We start from the raw sequence: 18,306 nt of genomic DNA on the forward strand, positions 1-18,306 counted from the left end.
CTTTCTTCTTCTCCCTTTCTTATCTTTCCCTCTTTCTTTGGGGAGCTTATTTTCTCGGCATATTGGGGAACCTCTTCGTTTCATACACCTCTGTAAGTGTTTCTCTTTACATTCCGCACATCGGTGGACGTCCTGGGTACAGGAGATTTTGCACCGCCGCTCACGGGCATGCCCAGAGCAATAGTGCATGAAAGGAGTGGGTGGAAGGACAGGTGCAGAGTGAGCATGGAGGTCGTTGTGACAGAAGGTGCCACCGGAATTCTGGTGGCCAAGTTCACTCTCCCTTTTTTATGGGGGAAGAGTTGGGCTGGTTGACACCCTTTTCTCCCCCAATAGGGTAGACCATCCTGCCTATGCACTGTCTGGTCTAGTACACCCCCACCCCATTCCTGGCTTAACCCCAATAGGACGTAGGCTGTGGTGTTAGCCTCATGCGGCTCTCCCTTCCTCTATGATGTTAAGTTGCTCCCCAGTGTTCCCTCTGGTAGACCGCGTGACGGTGGTCTGTGCCCCTCTTTCCCTTTCTTAGCGCCTCTTGATACAATACTCTGGGGGATACTTAACCTGGCCGAACCAATGGTGGTCGGTTTAGAATGGAAAGGACATTAGGTGGGAACAGAAGTTTACACTGAGGGGCTAGTCCTTTGGCTTCGTTCTCCCCTTCTCTCTCCCTTATTCCTCCCCTCCTCTAGTGTTTTTAGTAGGGATACGAGGTGGTTTTAATTTGAATATTTAAATAAAGATGTTCCTTTAATGGCAGCAGACGGAGACCGAAACAGTAATGACAATAGGATCTACTGGGGTGATGTAGATTTTCCTGATAGGTATAGTATATGCACAGTTTTTATAGTTTCATGATAAGGGTGAAACCTTTTTTGGCATGTTAGCCCACAATTGTATGTCGTAGGCAATGTTTGGCACTTGTTGAATATATGCAAGCACGTCACCATTACATTCGCCGGACCTTGGCGATCCTCCCCTATTTCCTCACGGACCCACCCAACAGGCGGATTCATCATCCCCCACTCCCACACTGTCACGTAGCAGGTCTCCTCCCCTCCAACCCGAACACTTCACTCCCCAACACTATGGGCCAATGGCGTGCGTGATGGGCGGGGCTTCCAGGGAACATCTCGGAAGTCCGTGCACGCCGCCATTGCCCTGGGACAAACGCACGTGAACAAGCGCCACACCGGCGCGAAACGGCTGTTGCGCCGTCCTCTCATCCCCTGGTCACCCTCCCGCACCCGTCCTTCACTCAGGTCAGATCGATCCACTGTTTTTACATGTCTTATGCAATGTGACATTGTTTCTGCCTGCTGGCGAAAGAATATGGCGAAATAAACGTGATTTCAGGAAGCTGTGCACGGACTGCCTTGTGTGTTCTGTGATATTGTTATGTTCCCATTTTGTCTGGAAGCACGCTCCCTCATGTATAGCCCACAGTGGAGTGAATAGGACGGAGTTGGTACCTACTGGTGCAAAAGACTTTTCCCTTCACTTGAAACCCCCCACTGCTGAGTGCCAGGCATACCAGCTTCTTTTGTGCACTGTAAATAATACTGGGCATGAACAGTTGAGTCAAATTTGGTAGGAGCGGAATAGTAGTCTGAGAAAATACAAGTAGCATTTGATTGGTGCACTGATGTGTGTGCCTTGGCCATATAACTGCACGGGACCACTGCTTTGCAGGCAGAACTGTGGTTGGACAGTTTGATAATATGAGGGTCCAGACTTGGTGGCATTTCTTAGTTTGCTATTATTACTGGATAGCCAGCCTCTGTAACATTTCATATTGAATAACTAGTTATATCAAATTACATGCCAGGTACACTTCTGCTGAACTTCATATACTGTATACACTCGAATACAAGTCGACCTCGTGTATAAGTCGACTCCAATGTTCAACCCTCTTAAGCTGTAATTTGTTATTGATTTAACTATAAGTCTACCCAGCAAAGTTAATGGCTGCAATGGGGCTCAGGAGGGGTTAATAACTGCACTGCATACAGTATTAGGCACCCTGCACAATGCATGCGATTCCGATTCCGCTTTTTAATCGGTGTTTACATCCGATTCCGATTTTTAATCTTTACTGCATGCTGCGTTTTTTGATCCGTTTTTCTGTTGAATGTATTCAGGGAAAATCGGAATTGAAAATCTGAAACTGAATGGAAACCGGATTTGCAGTGTGCAGGGAGCCTTACAGCCATTAACCCCTCCTGTCCCTTAAAGAGGAACTTCAGCCTAAACAAACATACTGTCATTAAGTTACATTAGATATGTTAATTAAAATAGATAGGTAATATAATCTCTTACCCACCCTGTTTGAAAAAAACAGGCAAATGTTTGATTTCATGAGGGCAGCCATATTTTTGGTTGAAAGGAGGTGACAGAGTGCATGAGACACAGTTCCAACTGTCCTGTGTGCTGATCACCCCTCCCAGTTGCTAGGCAACGTGAATAACATAGGAAATCTCATCATGCTTTGCACAGCATCAGGGGTAAAAAGCCTGGGCAGTTTTCTTTGATGGGTGGAGCTAAAAATGCAGCTAAAAATGATGCTTTAGTAAGAAAAACAAAGTTCTGATGCTATGAAACTGTTAATGAAACATCAAGCCTTTTCAGTTCTGCTGAGTAGATTTTTAGTCCGGAGGGTCACTTTAAGTACAGCCAATAACTTCTCCAGACCCCCAAGTGCAGCAACTATTAATCCCCTTCCTGCAGCCCAGTATTTCCACCCTGCTGCTTTCCTTGTTAATTGTGGCCAGGACTTTAAGATCTGTGTTTTCTTGGCATTTCCTTTCCTCAAAGTATCACTTACCACAGGGTAAATTGCTGCAAATGGGAACGTCCCTATTAGTACACACAGGACTCGGTGTGTTTCTTGTTGCCAGTGACTCGTGTATAAGTCGACCCCTATACTTTTATGAAGTGGATCAGACCTACATTTCTAGACTTGTACTCGAGTATATAAAAATCCTAAAACTACACTGGGAATGGCTAGTTGTGTGTAACATTTAGTTTCATAAACCTTTATTGAGATTTAATATAGAAAAATAGGCTAAATCGCCTGGATGACCACGCAGGGGTTAGAACAATATCAAGAAAAAAATAATCGTAAATGGAAGATAGACAATATCAAATATAAAACAAAAACATGGTAAGAAGGTAATATCAGTCTGGTCAGTCTCCTTACTCTGCTAATAACTGAAGACGTGGCATTTTAGCCAGAATGTTCTTAGAACCTATGTAGTATATAGTAAAGGCCGAAACTCTCAAGCCAAGCAATCCTTGAGGTCCAGGTATTGTAGTATCCCTGCCTATTATCAGCGACATAATTTCGGAAACCAGATTGTATACATCACGAGTGGGTAATTGTGGGGTGAACCAGTTTTGAGCCAGTGCCCTTTTAGCTGTGGACAGTATATGCTGTAGGAGCTTGTGAGCGGAATATGAGAGCTTATGCGGTTTGTCACCCAAAAGGATTATGCTGAGGATAAAGGGTATCTTATAGGAGAGGACATAAACAGCATTTCTCTTACAGGCTACAATTGTCGCCGCAACCACGCGGCACAGGTCGCCCGTGAGTATGAGGCGCGCACCCCGAACAGTCACTCGTCGCTGCTGTCGCCAGGCGATTGGCGGCGGTCAATCGCATGGCGACAGTTGCCACCGCATGCGGACTAGTGACCCCAACCAATAGACAATACACAGCGCTTCCGGCAAGGGGGAGGACCGTTGGCGACAGCTTCCGTCGCTGCACTAATCCCTCTTACGTGTGTGTACGCGGAGGGACATGGCGACGAGCTGTCGCGCACACGCTCCCGTGTGCTAGCAACAGGCCACAAAAGTAGCCCGTGAGTATGGGCCATAACATTTAGCTTCCAGATTGCTTGCCTTCTTGGAAATTACATACAGTGGGTTGCAAAAGTATTCGGCCCCCTTGAAGTTTTCCACATTTTGTCACATTACTGCCACAAACATGCATCAATTTTTTTGGAATTCCACGTGAAAGACCAATACAAAGTGGTGTACCCGTGAGAAGTGGATCGAAAATCATACATCATTCCAAACATTTTTTACAAATAAATAACTGCAAAGTGGGGTGTGCGTAATTATTCGGCCCCCTGAGTCAATACTTTGTAGAACCACCTTTTGCTGCAATTACAGCTGCCAGTCTTTTAGGGTATGTCTCTACCAGCTTTGCACATCTAGAGACTGAAATCCTCGCCAATTCTTCTTTTCAAAACAGCTCCAGCTCAGTCAGATTAGATGGACAGCGTTTGTGAACAGCAGTTTTCAGATCTTGCACAAATTCTCGATTGGATTTAGATCTGGACTTTGACTGGGCCATTCTAACACATGGATATGTTTTGTTTTAAACCATTCCATTGTTGCCCTGGCTTTATGTTGAGGGTCATTGTCCTGCTGGAAGTTGAACCTCCGCCCCAGTCTCAAGTCTTTTGCAGTCTCAAAGAGGTTTTCTTCCAAGTTTGCCCTGTATTTCGCTCCATCCATCTTCCCATCAACTCTGACCAGCTTCCCTGTCCCTGCTGAAGAGATGCACCCTTGAGAGCATGATGCTGCCACCACCATATTTGACAGTGGGGATGGTGTGTTCAGAGTGATGTGCAGTGTTAGTTTTCTGCCACACATAGCATTTTGCATTTTGGCCAAAAAGTTCCCGTTTTGGTCTCATCTGACCTTCTTCCACTGATCTTTCTTCTTCTGATCACCTTCTTCTTCTGATCTGCACCTTCTTCCACCTTCTTCTTGGTTGCTGTGTCCCCCACATGACTTGTGGCAAACTGCAAACGGGACTTTTTATGCTTTCTGTTAACTATGCCATTCTTCTTGTCACTCTTCCATAAAGGCCAACTTTGTACAGTGCATGACTAATAGTTGTCCTATGTATAGAGTCTCCCACCTGAGCTGTAGATCTCTGCAGCTCGTCCAGAGTCATCATGGGCCTCTTGACTGCATTTCTGATCAGCGTTCTCCTTGTTCGGCCTGTGAGTTTAGGTGGATGGCCTTGTCTTGGTAGGTTTACAGTTGTGCCATACTCCTTCCATTTTTGAATGATCGCTTGAACAGTGCTCCGTGGGATGTTCAAGGCTTTGGAAATCTTTTTGTAGCCTAAGCCTGCTTTAAATTTCTCAATAACTTGATCCCTGACCTGTTTTGTGTGTTCTTTGGACTTCACGGTGTGGTTGCTCCCAATATTCTTTTAGACAACCTCTGAAGCCCTCACAGAGCAGCTGTATTTGTACTGACATTAGATTACACACAGGTGCACTCTATTTAGTCATTAGCACTCATCAGGCAATGTCTATAGGCAACTGACTGCACTCAGATCAAAGGGGGCCGAATAATTATGCACACACCACTTTGCAGTTATTTATTTGTAAAAATTGTTTGGAATCCTGTATGATTTTCGTTCCACTTAACATGTGTACATCACTTTGTGTTGGTCTTTCATGTGGAATTCCAATAAAATTGATTCATGTTTGTGGCAGTAATATGACAAAATGTGGAAAACTTCAAGGAGGCCGAATACTTTTGCAACCCACTGTATGTGCAGCAATCCAGAGAATTTGTGGAATTTCTTTATATGGGACTAAGTTAAGCTGTATGCCACAGAAAAGGGAAACCAAGAGCAGAAAGGATTGTAATGGTTGGATATGTGCATACTGAATTCAGGTCCACTTTAACACTAATAAACATATTCTTCCTAGACTTCCATGTCCAAGAATGTACTCACTCCAATGACTATACCCATTACAAAGTCGTCTGGATCCAGATTTCGGAACAGTGTGGAAGGCCTGAACCAGGAGGTTGAGATCATCATTAAAGAGACTGGAGAGAAAGAAGAGCAACTCATGGTAAGTGCAGATTCCTTTTCACTTTGAGCCACATCCCAGTAATTGGTTCTTGATGGTAATTTTTCTTACCATTGAGAAGGCTCTATTCATTTTTCTCCGCTGCACATGGAATCAAGAAGCATTTTTATTTTAAGATTTCACCCTCCATATTATGGGTTATTAAGGAGGGTGGGTTGCTCCAATATTCATCTTGAAGCATATATCCTTGTGGTTTCCCAGCATGGAGAATGCTCAGGCCTTCCTGATGTCAATGGGAACATTACAATGATTTTCCAGCATCTGCATCCTCAGGTAAGTTGTTACTGTGTGTGGTTTTATTCTATTATTTGTAATGATTTAAAGCTGTAAGAAACAAAGTTGTTGTTTTTTTTTTTTAGTTTTACTTTGACTATATTCTTCTTTTCTACTATTAAAAATAAAGCCTCCAGAGCTTTATGCAATGTCTGCATCTGTATTTTACATTTCATTTAACACCTGCTTTTCCCATTGTTTGTGTTTTGCAAGTCTTAAAGAGAATCTTTATATATGAGATCATAAAATAATGCGTCCGTATACAATATTAATTTTCTGATGCTGCTGTATACTTTTAGATATTTTGTGACAATGCTTAGCTGTTAGTGCAGCAATGGAAAATGATTAGTGAGCAGAGTTGTCCACAAGATACAGGAGCCTTTCAAATCATGTTAAACATATACAGACTGGCTCGAGACACATTTTTATTGATTATCTGTGTTTCATTACTATGTGAAAAGATCGGTGTATAGCATGTTGGCACTAAATACATACAGGAAATAAATAACTCAAAGAACAGTGGTGAGACTATTATCTAACCTCCTTTCCCACATGTTAATGATTTGTAACCATGCACATTGCATTGCTGTCCTACTTTTATCCATAGACACTGAACAAGCATTCAGATCAGAGGTTTCTGACTGGATTAGCTGCAAGCTTGTTTCAGGTGTGTGATTCAGACAATACTGCTGCCAAAAAATAAATATGGCAGCCCCCCCCATATCACTCTAAGTTCATGTGTCCTTTAAGAGGCATAAATACTTAATTCTGTTCTACCTGTAGGCTTCACGCCTAATATAACATTATGTAAACTATTGTGATTCAAATAATGATCCATTTGGTAATAAAACCATAGATTCTCTTTAACATTTGCAACTTGCAAGTTTAAGCTGGCAAAATATACAACATTGTCAGAACTCAAAGTTGTATTTTTTTTTTTATTTTTTTTTTTTTACTAAAAGATTTGAGGCCTTTGTTTAATCTAATTTTGCCTGTGTTTTTACTGCTTTGGTGAAAATATATTAGGAATTATATTTCGTTCTGCCTTTTCTGAATGTTCCTTTGAATTTAATGATGTGGCTCATTTATCAGACTGCTGGAAATGAGTGCTGCCCATAGCAGCCAGGTTACTCCTGTCTTTCATTTTCTAGCCCACGCTTGAATGATTGCTGTGAACAACTGAGTTTTGGAAAGCTAATAAATTAACCTGAATATTTTATAAAGACCCTGAGAGTAACCTTGTTACAAAGCTGAGCTAGCAATGGCTATTGAGCTTATTATATACTATACATAGCTGTGAGAACCCCTGAAGGATCGCAGTGGAGATTTTGAAGTTTTCTGTGAAGCACTGTAGAAATGTCAGTGCTATGGTATGTGAATGGCGGACAAATGCTAGGAAAAAAAAATTGGGACCCTTAAAACATTTAACATTAGGCATTGGCATTATTTGTTGTGAACATTTTATAATGTCACATGTGTTGTGTTTAGTTTTTCCTTATGAGGAGCTGTTTCAGCGTTTGAGCCTGGGACGGTCATTGGAACTGTAAGGTGGTGGAAATTAAGTACTGATACCGTCACACGCACTTTGTCATCTAGAGGTGTAATTGTATTGCATTACTCATTATGCTGGGCCTAGTAACTAGATAGTTTACCAAACCTCTTACCATGGGATTAAAATAACTGAACTCTGGAATTTACAATATTTTTCAGAACAGTTTGTCTCTTTTCATCTGCCCATAAAAACCTTCTTTTATCACAAATCTCTAATTTAAATAGTTAACATTGTGACCTTTTTTTATAATTTAGATGAGGCTTTGATCTTAATTTCTATTTTGATAGTTTGAAGATTTTGACCCTTACAGGGACACTTCAGTGAGAGTTATGTGTAGGCTGTCTTTTTCCTTTTCATGGCTGCTCTGCCGATCCTATGTGTCTAATACTTTCAGTAACAGACCCAGAACAAGTATGAATATTAGATGCACTGATTAAAATCTGGCCATATTCGCCACATGCTTTTTCAGGTGTGCAATTTAGACACTACTGTAGCCAAAAGGATCAGCAAGGAAATGCATACGACAGCCTACATACGCGTACACTGCAGTATTCCTTTAAGGCCAACATACTCTCTTAGATGAGGTTTAGATCGGGGAACTATCTGATATTGATCTGTATATTACCATGTACTACCTAACCTCACATTAGATATTAGTAAACACCTGATGGAACAATGGTCAGGCCACAGCTGTCCGATTCTGTATAAAGCTACGAAAACATCACTTGAGTGCTGCATCTGCCTCTTCTCCCCATCCATACCAGTTTGGGTATTTCCTGATCAATATACTAATCGATATTACAGTTATATTGATCAGATGAGTCCTAGTGTTTCTTACGTTCAATGTCAGTTAAGGGCTATATAACAGTGTACAATGGCCCTTACGCTATCTATTTTACCCTGAGAGTGATTCTCTATAATCCGGAGCCTTTTTTACTATTGGTTTAAAGAAATAAAGTGTAGTATAAATTAGAGGCGTAACTAGAAGGGAACAGCACCTTTGATCACAGGGGTGCCCAGAGCTGTGGAGGCCCCAACTACTAACCTTCCCTTCCTTTTATACAGGGGACATATACTTCAATACTTCAAGGGAACCTAAAATGAGAAGGAGTTGGATTTTTCCTTTTAAAATTTGCCCGACTCTCCTGCTGATCCTGTGTCTCGAATACTTTTAGCCACAGCCCCTGAACAAGCATACAGATCAGATGCTCTGACTGAAGTCAGACTGGATTATCTGCATGCTTGTTTTAGTTGTGTGATTCAGCCACTTCTGTAGCCAAAGAGTTCAGCAGGACTGACGAGCAACTGGTATTGTTTAAAAGGAAACATCCATATCCCCATGTTAAAGTGAACCTCCGGACTAAAAATCTATTCAGCAGAACTGAAAAGGCTTGGTGTTTAACAGTTTCACAGCATCAGAACTTTATTTTTATTACCAAAGCATCATTTTTAGCTGCATTTTTACCTAAGCTCCACCCATCAAAGAAAAAAAAGTTGTTGTTGTTCACGTTGCCTAGCAACTGGGAGAGGTGCTCAGGACAGTTGGAACTGTGTCTCATGCTCCCTGTCACCTCCTTTCAACCGAAAAGATGGCTGCCATCATGAAATCAAACATTTGCCTGTTCTTTTAAAACAGGGTGGGTAAGAGATTATATTACCTATCTATTTTAATTAACATAACTAATGTAACTTAATGACAGTATGTTTGTTTAGACTGGAGTTCCTCTTTAAGGTTCCCTTTAAGATCAGGTGTTTTTGTGGCTACATTTGTTATCTGTGTGAAGATCATGGTGGCCACACTTGTTTTATGACCCTTGTGAGGTGGGCCCCAGGACCATGAAGGGCACCAAGGAAAGGCAAGGAAAAGGTTGTGAACATTTGGGGGCCCCCAATTATCCAACTCCTTCTCACTGGGGTCCCTAATGAATTGTAATTACTGATATAATTGCATGTCAACGCGATCTGTAATCCCAGAGTTTCAATTGCTGCAGTGAAAAAGTAGTGAGCTAGGATCATTCTCATGAGCTTCCTTTATTATTTTCTAAAGCCACATCCAGTATATCATTCTTGGTAAGCAATAGGGAAGTGACTATTACAGTTTTCAGTGCAGTTGTCCTGATTACATATGTTCACCATAAAGTCATTTTTATTACCCAGATTTGTAATTTACTCAATTACTGGCACTAAACGGTACAATTTTTATTAGCTTTTCTCAAATCATGCTTTCTTCCGGAGATACATTTGTGTTCCCGATAAATAAAATGACATAATACATCATGGCGTGTGCAAAAGACCGGCCCGGGTTCATGTCACGTGTGCAAGAATGCAGGCAAAAGCCAACTATGGGCCTCTTGCTTCATCCTGCTGTGTGTCCTCCCCGGCTCTTGCATTTGCTGCCTTATGAGAGCATTACCCATAAGACGACAAATACAGTGGACACAGGTTACAATGAAGCTGCAGAGGCCGTGTAGAGCAGCGATAGAGTAAGAGGCTCACAGGGACGCTACGGACAATGTCTGCCTGTATGCTTGTGGCAGACAGAGCTGGGACGATCTTTTGTGTACCCCCCCCCCCATCTATCACAGCCACACAATGCACATCCATTTGTAATGGAGTTCAGCATGAAGTCAATTAAAAATCAATTACACTGCTCCCCCAGGCATTTCCCCTGCTATGCTGCTCTCCCTGGGGCCCTATGCAGAGTGTTATCACAGCAATACCCTTTCCCCTGCTGGTGCGCGCCTGCCTCTGTGCTTCTCTCCTATTGCCCATAGTGACTTGGCAGTATGTACATACACTGCACGTTCACAATGTCACTACAGGCACCGGGAGATGACGGCAGCAAAAAGTGGGGGGGGGGGGGGGGACAAGCCGGCTAGACAGGAGAGTAAAAGTGCTTCACTCTTTTAATACTTTCAGAGGGCCCCGGGGAGTGCAGTATTAGGAAGGGTGGGGGAGGAGAAAATGACCACCAGACCCCCTTAAATAGGTACTGTGGCACCCTGCCCCCGATCAGCCAGCAGTTCATTCGATAATGTCAGGTGATTTCTCCTAGAAATCAATCGACATAACAATCGGGCAGCATCTTCGGGCAAAAACAGACTTCTGTAGATTCTATCACAGTGATTGAACCTGCACCTTTTATATACTCTCCATAACAAGATGTATTTTGTTTACTTTTTACTTTATATTTCTTATTGGGTTATGTTATTTTATTATCAACGAGAAATACACCTGTAGAATTGAGCATTACTGGCAAAACGTGTTGTGTAAGCACTAGTAAAGTTTTCTCACAGTAACTAATATTATTTTCAAGCAGTTTTAACCTTTTTATAACATTCCTGAAGACCTCTAGATTCTGAATTTTAGGAGAAGTGATTGGCTGGGCTTTCCAGGCCAGGGCCCGTATGCAATTAATTTTCTCCTGAGTTTTCTCCTAAGTGATTTTTTCACAACATGACAAACTCCCAGCAAGCAAGAAAACACACAAAATCATTTTGATATTATTTTTTCAACTACTTCTTGGTACTTTTTAAATTGCAAAATGCTGAAAAGTTATTTTAAATAGAAGTTGAAAGATTATCACCTAGGAGTAAACCTTGGTGTTTTTGTATGTTTCAGATTTTCACTTGCTTAGTGCTTATGAGGACTATTATGCCATGGTCGTTGTTTGGACCATAATGTAGCAGGTCTATCTGCTGCCTATATGTAATCATGGGCAAAGTGAAAACCTACAATTGAGTAGAGATGCAAGTACACATTCCCAGGCACTTCAAATCAGCCACTGACAACATATGTTAGGATGGGATCGCACAGGTTTTTGCATAGCAGTTCACTGGTAGTTGGAGGGCATTTGTTAAAAGCTCAGAAAAAAACCCTTCTAGGGATTGGACAGCAGTAGCATTTAACCATTTGTACAAATGCTTGTCAACCGTATTGTAGCTGCATTTGTAGGCATTTGTATGACATTCAGTTAGCATTCCAATGCAAGTCCTTTATGGTAGTCCAGCAGCTGAACCATGTGATCAATGTTGCATACAGTGTTTGAGTACGACGTTGGACCAACACAGTTGATAAATGCCTGGACAATCACCGATCTAGTTGCATTTTTGAATGACTCTTCTGGAATGCATTGGTTTGGCAATGGATCAACAATTGTTCAGCTGTCAATCGCCTGGGAAAAAGCCATGTAAAAAGGCCCTGATACTTGAAACGGCCTAACGCCTTGACAGGCTTGAGTGACTCAAGTAATTGGCTTCCCCTATCTGAGTGCATTCCTGCACAAGGTATAATCATAGCTTACAGGACTGTTCATACCTGCAGCAGCGCACATAGCACAGCACTGCTGCTGGTCACAGTGGAACAGCAAGGCCCCATTTAATATACCTAGTTACACTTCAGAATGAACTTGGATTTTTTTTTACATGGCACCTACAGTGGGGTGGAAGCCTGTGACTTGTGTGAGCAGGCCCTTTTACAGCATTTAGCAAAACAGACAGTCATTTGTTGGTAGTTATGCCAACCCAGTAGCCCACAATCCTAGATAAGTTAACACCAGGTATTTTTAGCCTAAAGGATAAATAAATGCTGTCCATTGATGATATCTAATATGATGCAAGCAATGTACCTAGTTAAATATGTGTAAAAACTAGTGAAAACAAAGTTTGGCATCAGTGAGTTTGTGCACATTGCATGTTTTAAGGAAAGTCTGTAAACATGCCATGTGTCCTTAGTAATAATCTCTGATCAAAGTTGCTCCGACACAATCCCTCCTACAGTGCCAGATTTGCTGTGGAAAACTGCATGTGATGTTTGGCTTGTGGTTTAGTCCTTAGTTTCCTTTGTAATTTTAGTTTTTCTGCTACATGGTGGAGAAAATATATCTGCATAATTGTTTTGTTTTGTTCTGTATGTTTGTTTTTATTTTATAGCCACAAGATATCCCAGATGGACACCGTGCTCCACCACCTCTTGCCCTCCGTAGTGTAGATACACAAACTCCAGGAAATGACCGGAGTAACAACAGCAGTCGTGCACAGTCCATTTCACCTGCCTCTTTTATTACCATCTCAAATGATTGTACAGAGGAAAGCCCATGCTCTGTTGATGAACCACTGGCAGATCCCAGAGACAAAGGTATGAAAGAAATTTGCTTGTTCATCTTTAAAATACTCCCTTAAACCTCACTATTGTTAAAATGCAAGGTACTAATTCCTGCATGCTGGGTACAGTTAGCTGTCTTCATTTATTCCAAATGATCTCAATTTAGCAGCATAAAACACCTCAACTCATTTAACATAACATTTTTTTGATTAACTTACAAAAATGTTCATCTCCTTTCATGGTTGCAGTTACAAGAGACATGTTGGGGGATTCTTCCTCCTGTCATTTCGCATATTGAGGTGCAAGGTGGTCGTGTGATAGCAGAGTCACCTCAAGCATAATGAGAAATTATAGTCACCCAAACTGCTAAAGTGTCCTCTAGGCCCTTATCCCAGCTCACGTTACATGCTGAACCAAGAAATAGGTCTGTAAATCTCACAAAATTAAAGTGGTCTGAAACTCAGTATTTCTTCTTTGCTCTAAAAGATTACTTAAAGCTTTATTAATATTGTAGCAGAACACCATTCAAAACCGTTAAGCACAGCACTTTGCTCTGCACTGGAAAGTCCCTTCTGCATCCAAAGAGGAGATGTCCTTATATTTTGTTTAGATTCCTTTGTTTGCTGAGCTGAAAAGAGTTCTATGTGCATCTAGCACAGCTATTTTCAACCTGGGTTCCTGGAGAAGGGGTCCCGTGTCAATTTGACACTTCCGTGGGACACAGCTGTCCAACTTTCCCCATTTCTGCTGGACAATATTGTCCCGCTTCTGCATCTGTCTGCAGCAGCGGTGGAAGGGATTCCTTCATGCTGCTGTGAGCGAGGCGGCAGATGGACCTGTGGAGCAGCCGCATCATCTGAAGCCAGATCTATAGTTCCGGCACTTGCGGTAGTACAAGCAGAATCCCAGCTTCAAGAAGTAGGAAAGAACACCTGTTGGTAAGTATGGGTTTGGTTTTTTTCCCCACACTGACGCCAATGAATTTATTGCATATATGGGCACACTGGGGGGGGGAGGACACAGCAGCCACACAAATGAGACATAGCATCACAGAAATGGGGGAGACATTGCAGCCACACAAACAGGGGAACATAACAGCACACAAATGGGATCTAGCAGCACAGAAATCAGGGGACACAGTACACGGGTCCCATTTTTATATGGGTAATATAAATGTAAAAAAATAAAAAAAAATTATACACACACACACACACGTCCTTAGCCCGTTTAAAAACTGGCTCTAGGTCTGTTGCTTAACGCCGCCACCACCACATGTCACTGCGCGCACCTGCTGTTCGTGCACGTGCGCACCCGTCCGCCCGTGGACTCGCCGTCCGGCTAACTGGCCCCTGTCCTCCTGTCCCACCGGCTGTCCGTGCTGCGCTCATTTGCAGTAGCAAAAAGAACGTACCCAAGGACACAGGGACAGGAGTACGCAGGGACAGTTAGGTTTCATTATATAGGAGATATCTCTTGAGTGCACTCAGGGGTTCCCCGAGATTTGAACATTTTCAGAAGGGTTCCTCAGGACAAAAAAAGGTTGAGAAAGGCTGATCTAGCATGCACACAGTTCAGAAGAGCTCACCAGAAGATTTTAATATATACTTTTTAGCAGCTATGAATAAAATGCTATGGCAGCTTTCAGAGCAGATAAACTGTACTTTGGGAACTTGTGATTTGTAGACAAACAATATTACTTGTGCACAAAAACAAATATGGTAACTGTATGTGTAATAAAAAGTAGGAAAACACATTTTTATTGAATGTTTTGTCAAGAGTTTTATTCCACTTTAATATGCTTCGACTAGTAACTAGCTTAACTGTGTTGCATTAGGATTGTCTTCTTACATTTGTGCCACATATTCCATGACAATGGTCCTTGGCAGCATTTCCCAGAGAATGGAAATGCCCCCCATTTTTCTGGATAGCGTTAAAATACTGGTAAAGATATGAAACATGAAGTTACACTCCTAAATTGTTATATTGGAATAGTCAGAACCCATTAGTGCATGCATCATGGCCCGATCCATTGCTGGCTGAGAGCCAGGACCCACTTTTATAGGCAAATCTTAGAAGTTATGCATACCTGTATAATCTCTGGTCCCTAGACACTGCGGGTCACCAGAAATGTTGACACCCCTTATTGTGCCCAGCCCTTTCTCCGTGCTGCCCCTGTAGGCCTGTTCACAGCTCTGACTAGTTCCGGTCAGAGCAAGGTGCATACCCTGCACTCGGTCCTGCATTGTGCTATTGAATGGCTGCGCAGAGTGGGCGAGAGGATCCTGGGCATGCACATTTGGGAACAATTTGGATCTGTACATGCCCAGGACACTCAGGACGGCTTCTTCTTTCATACCAAAGAGCATGCAGAATGGACAGATCTCCTTGATCTCCACTGGAGCTAGGAAGGGGGTGACACGCAGCATCTGGGGACCTTACAGATCACGCAGGTGTGCATAACTTTAAATTTGTAGATTCGGCTAACAGGCAGCAGTACTTGAGTGGAGCAAAACCTGATACGATTGGTCTCAACACTTCAAATTTCTAATTACCTGGGTTGAAATGAAATGCTAACAAAAATAGAACTTTTCTCCTTTTGGGTTTAAAGAGAACCCAAGGCGGGGGAGGGGGGGGCAGGGTGCAGATGGGACACAGAGGCATGTTCCCTGCTGCATGACATGCCTCTGTGTCCCCCCCCCCCCCCCCCACATCATCGCTCTCTGACAGCCCGCCCCCCCCCCCCCCCTCGCTATAGCCCCCCTACAATTGGCAACAATATTTGTCACTAAATCGGAGGGAGGATAATGGGAGGAGTGTGATTCCCTGCTCAAACCCCCACTAAGGGCATCCCTGCAGGCTTTCCAGAGCTGCCATTGGGCATCTCTCTCCCTGGCTATGTCCCCTGCCGCTTCCCCGCCTCACTGCATGCTGGGAGAGAAAGTGAAAGTAGGCCCTAGCAGGCCTCAGGAGCGACCTGGATGGCAGCTACCTGAGCCGCCCAGCCCATATAATTGTGTTTGAAAAGAGAATGAAAGCAGATCTGGCACCGGCTGCAGTTAACCAATTTCCTTTAATCCAGTGGGTACAGCATACAAACAAGCAGTGAAAGGGTCGGCCTAACAGCCGTTTCGCAGGTCTCCCTGCTTCTTCAGAGGCACATAGATAGATAATTGTGTGTCTTTGCATGCTTGTTTCAAGTGTGTGATTGATATGACTCGTGACCAAAACACCAGCATGACAGCCAGCAAATTGGCATTTGTAAAATAAAGGCAACTGATTACACACCCTTCTTGTCTTATGTCTTCTTCATTGTGACATGGGGCCTCATGCAATAATCTCCGGTAAAGTTGCCATATGCAGGGAGCGCAAGGAAAGTTTACTGTTATTAGTTATTAGCGCAGAGGTAGCACCAGCTGTTAACGCTTAGCACCACGCTATGGTAATGCGCACATCGCTAAGAGGTAATGGCCAGTGCTCCCTCTGCGCTAGTAACAGTACCAGAGTTTCTACAATAGACCTTCCTGTGTCCAAGCTCAGTGTCAGTAAGCTTAATGTTATATTGTATGCAGTCTTACCATCCACTTTATAGTGCTTATTTGGAAAAACAAAACTGTAAAGATCACAGCACAGTCAGCACTTCTAACCATAGAAGCAGCCAAAGCCACACCCCAGCAATCTAGATTACCATACACTGGCTTATAGTTATCTGGATGGAAACAAGAGCTGACCACACCCCATGAAGTTATGCCTTGGGCTGTCTGTACTCGAAGATGCTAATTTCAAATCAGAAAGGCAGGGTTGGGCTTAATGGGTGTGACCATGCTTCCTATCCATCCACTGAGTTCAGTCATAAGTACATTTATGAAAACCAGCACAAGGAAGATTGGTGCAAAACAGGTGCAGATGTGGAGCAGCATCCAATTAAGATCCCTAATTTAAACATTTACTCCAAATCTGCGCAAGGTTTGCTGCCAATTTTCACTGTACTGATATTGATAAATCTGCCTGTCAGGTTTGACACTGGTTTGGTTTTAGAACTCTTTTACATGGATTATGCTTGTATATGAATGTAAAATATTAAAGGTACAAATTTATATTGTCTTGATGCTATTGTTTGTTAAATGTTTTATTCTCTTTGAGGGTATTGCTTTTTCTCAGTACAAGTAAATTTGCTTTTAAGTTGGTTATGGGAAATAAGGCTTTTTCATATGGGAGGCTGAAGGCGGTGAATTTTCCCCCATGCTCAGACATGATTTGAAAATGGGAGGCTGAAGGCGGTGAATTTTCCCCCATGCTCAGACATGATTTGTAATGGTAGAAAAGAATCCGGGATGTGCACCTTCCATCCAAACGGTTTATTACCATAAAGTGACAGTGGTACATTGCGGTCCAAAGGTGTTGTGTACAATCACATAGCCATAAATATCAATGTCGTGTCCAGACCTAACGTGTCCAGTAGACTTGTGGTCATTGGTTCAGGAGGTGGGTGGTGGGCACTAGGATGACGAGCGACTGCCGTTTCGTGTCCAAATGATGCTTGGTCACGCTGCGTACCATTCAAAAGAAGGAAGTGACCTCCCGGCATATACGGAGCCTAAGCCCCGCCCCTTATGGGACGTCAATTCCTCGATTGGAGCGGGTTGCTATGGTAGCGGAGGTGGCAGTGCATCATTAAAAGTGCTCAGGTGCCTCGCAGTTGGCACTGGCGATGGGAAGACCCAGCGCAGCACAGGTATTGCTGCTATTCAGTCAGCAATATTGACAGATCCTTGTCTGTCATTGTCTATGAGGGCGGGTTATAATTTCCCCGCCCTCTTGGCTACCATAGCAACCAGCTCCAATCACAGAGGAAGTGATTTTTTTCCAGCTGGGTGGTATGAAAAAGTAGCTGGGTGGGCAAGGTCACGGTGGGTGCTAATCAGTGAGAGGTCACACCGGATGCTACTGGATGGTGTAAGTGTGTGTGTTCATGCTGGGTACTGCTGGGGGTTGGAATCACCCTGGTGGGAGAAAAGGGGTTAACACTGGCTGCTACTAATAGAGGAACGGTGGGGGTCTCAAACATAGTGATGCTGTTGGGGAGGCGCATTCTCAGTCAGGTGAATTTGAAGACCTTGCTTGTTTACCTGTTGAGGACTGCATAGTGTGCACACTGCTGTCCAGGGGGCCATAAACATATGACTTGAATGTTATCTTGGGTGTCATTGCAGTGACACACAGGAAGACTTGCCGAACAGCCCCATAGCAGACAGAAGTGTGTGGAGAGGACTGTTAGGGGTGATGCAGGCAACATGATGAACATGGGGGAGGGCAAACTTTCTTCATAGCAGCTGCATCTTCTTTATCACAGCTTCCCGAGCTTTGTACTGCACAGTGTAGTTAGTGCAAGAGTACAGCACAAAGACACAGAAGATGAACACTTCTGTAGCTGCCATTGTGTCTAACAGCTTCTAATTCATTATCAGGCAAAGGACA

The 18,306-nt window shown here is 43.1% G+C and overlaps 2 protein-coding genes across 9 annotated transcripts in view; one reads left to right on the forward strand and one right to left on the reverse strand.

Moving 5' to 3' along the window:
* The window catches only part of FAM117B (family with sequence similarity 117 member B), a 109,429-nt gene that overhangs the window by 79,194 nt on the left and 11,929 nt on the right, over positions 1–18,306 (forward strand). For 3 of the 5 annotated variants that reach the window (XM_068245116.1, XM_068245119.1, XM_068245115.1), the window contains 3 exons: positions 5,739–5,885; positions 6,105–6,176; positions 12,660–12,864. In XM_068245116.1, coding sequence (XP_068101217.1) covers positions 5,739–5,885; positions 6,105–6,176; positions 12,660–12,864 — 424 coding nt within the window. The remainder of the gene's footprint in view (positions 1–5,738; positions 5,886–6,104; positions 6,177–12,659; positions 12,865–18,306) is intronic. The other 2 variants (XM_068245118.1, XM_068245117.1) reach the window with 1 other exon arrangement.
* Positions 1–18,306, reverse strand: part of ICA1L (islet cell autoantigen 1 like) — a 106,781-nt gene that overhangs the window by 2,549 nt on the left and 85,926 nt on the right. For 2 of the 4 annotated variants that reach the window (XM_068245121.1, XM_068245120.1), the window contains one exon: positions 14,608–14,769. The exons of 1 other annotated variant lie outside the window; for it this stretch is intronic. In XM_068245121.1, the coding sequence (XP_068101222.1) occupies positions 14,676–14,769 (94 nt within the window). In that variant the 3' untranslated portion in view covers positions 14,608–14,675. Of the gene's footprint in view, positions 1–14,605; positions 14,770–18,306 lie in introns of those variants that run through there. One more of the 4 variants, XM_068245125.1, reaches the window with a different exon arrangement.

Source organism: Hyperolius riggenbachi, chromosome 7, assembly GCF_040937935.1.
Source record: "Hyperolius riggenbachi isolate aHypRig1 chromosome 7, aHypRig1.pri, whole genome shotgun sequence".
NCBI lineage: Eukaryota > Metazoa > Chordata > Amphibia > Anura > Hyperoliidae > Hyperolius > Hyperolius riggenbachi.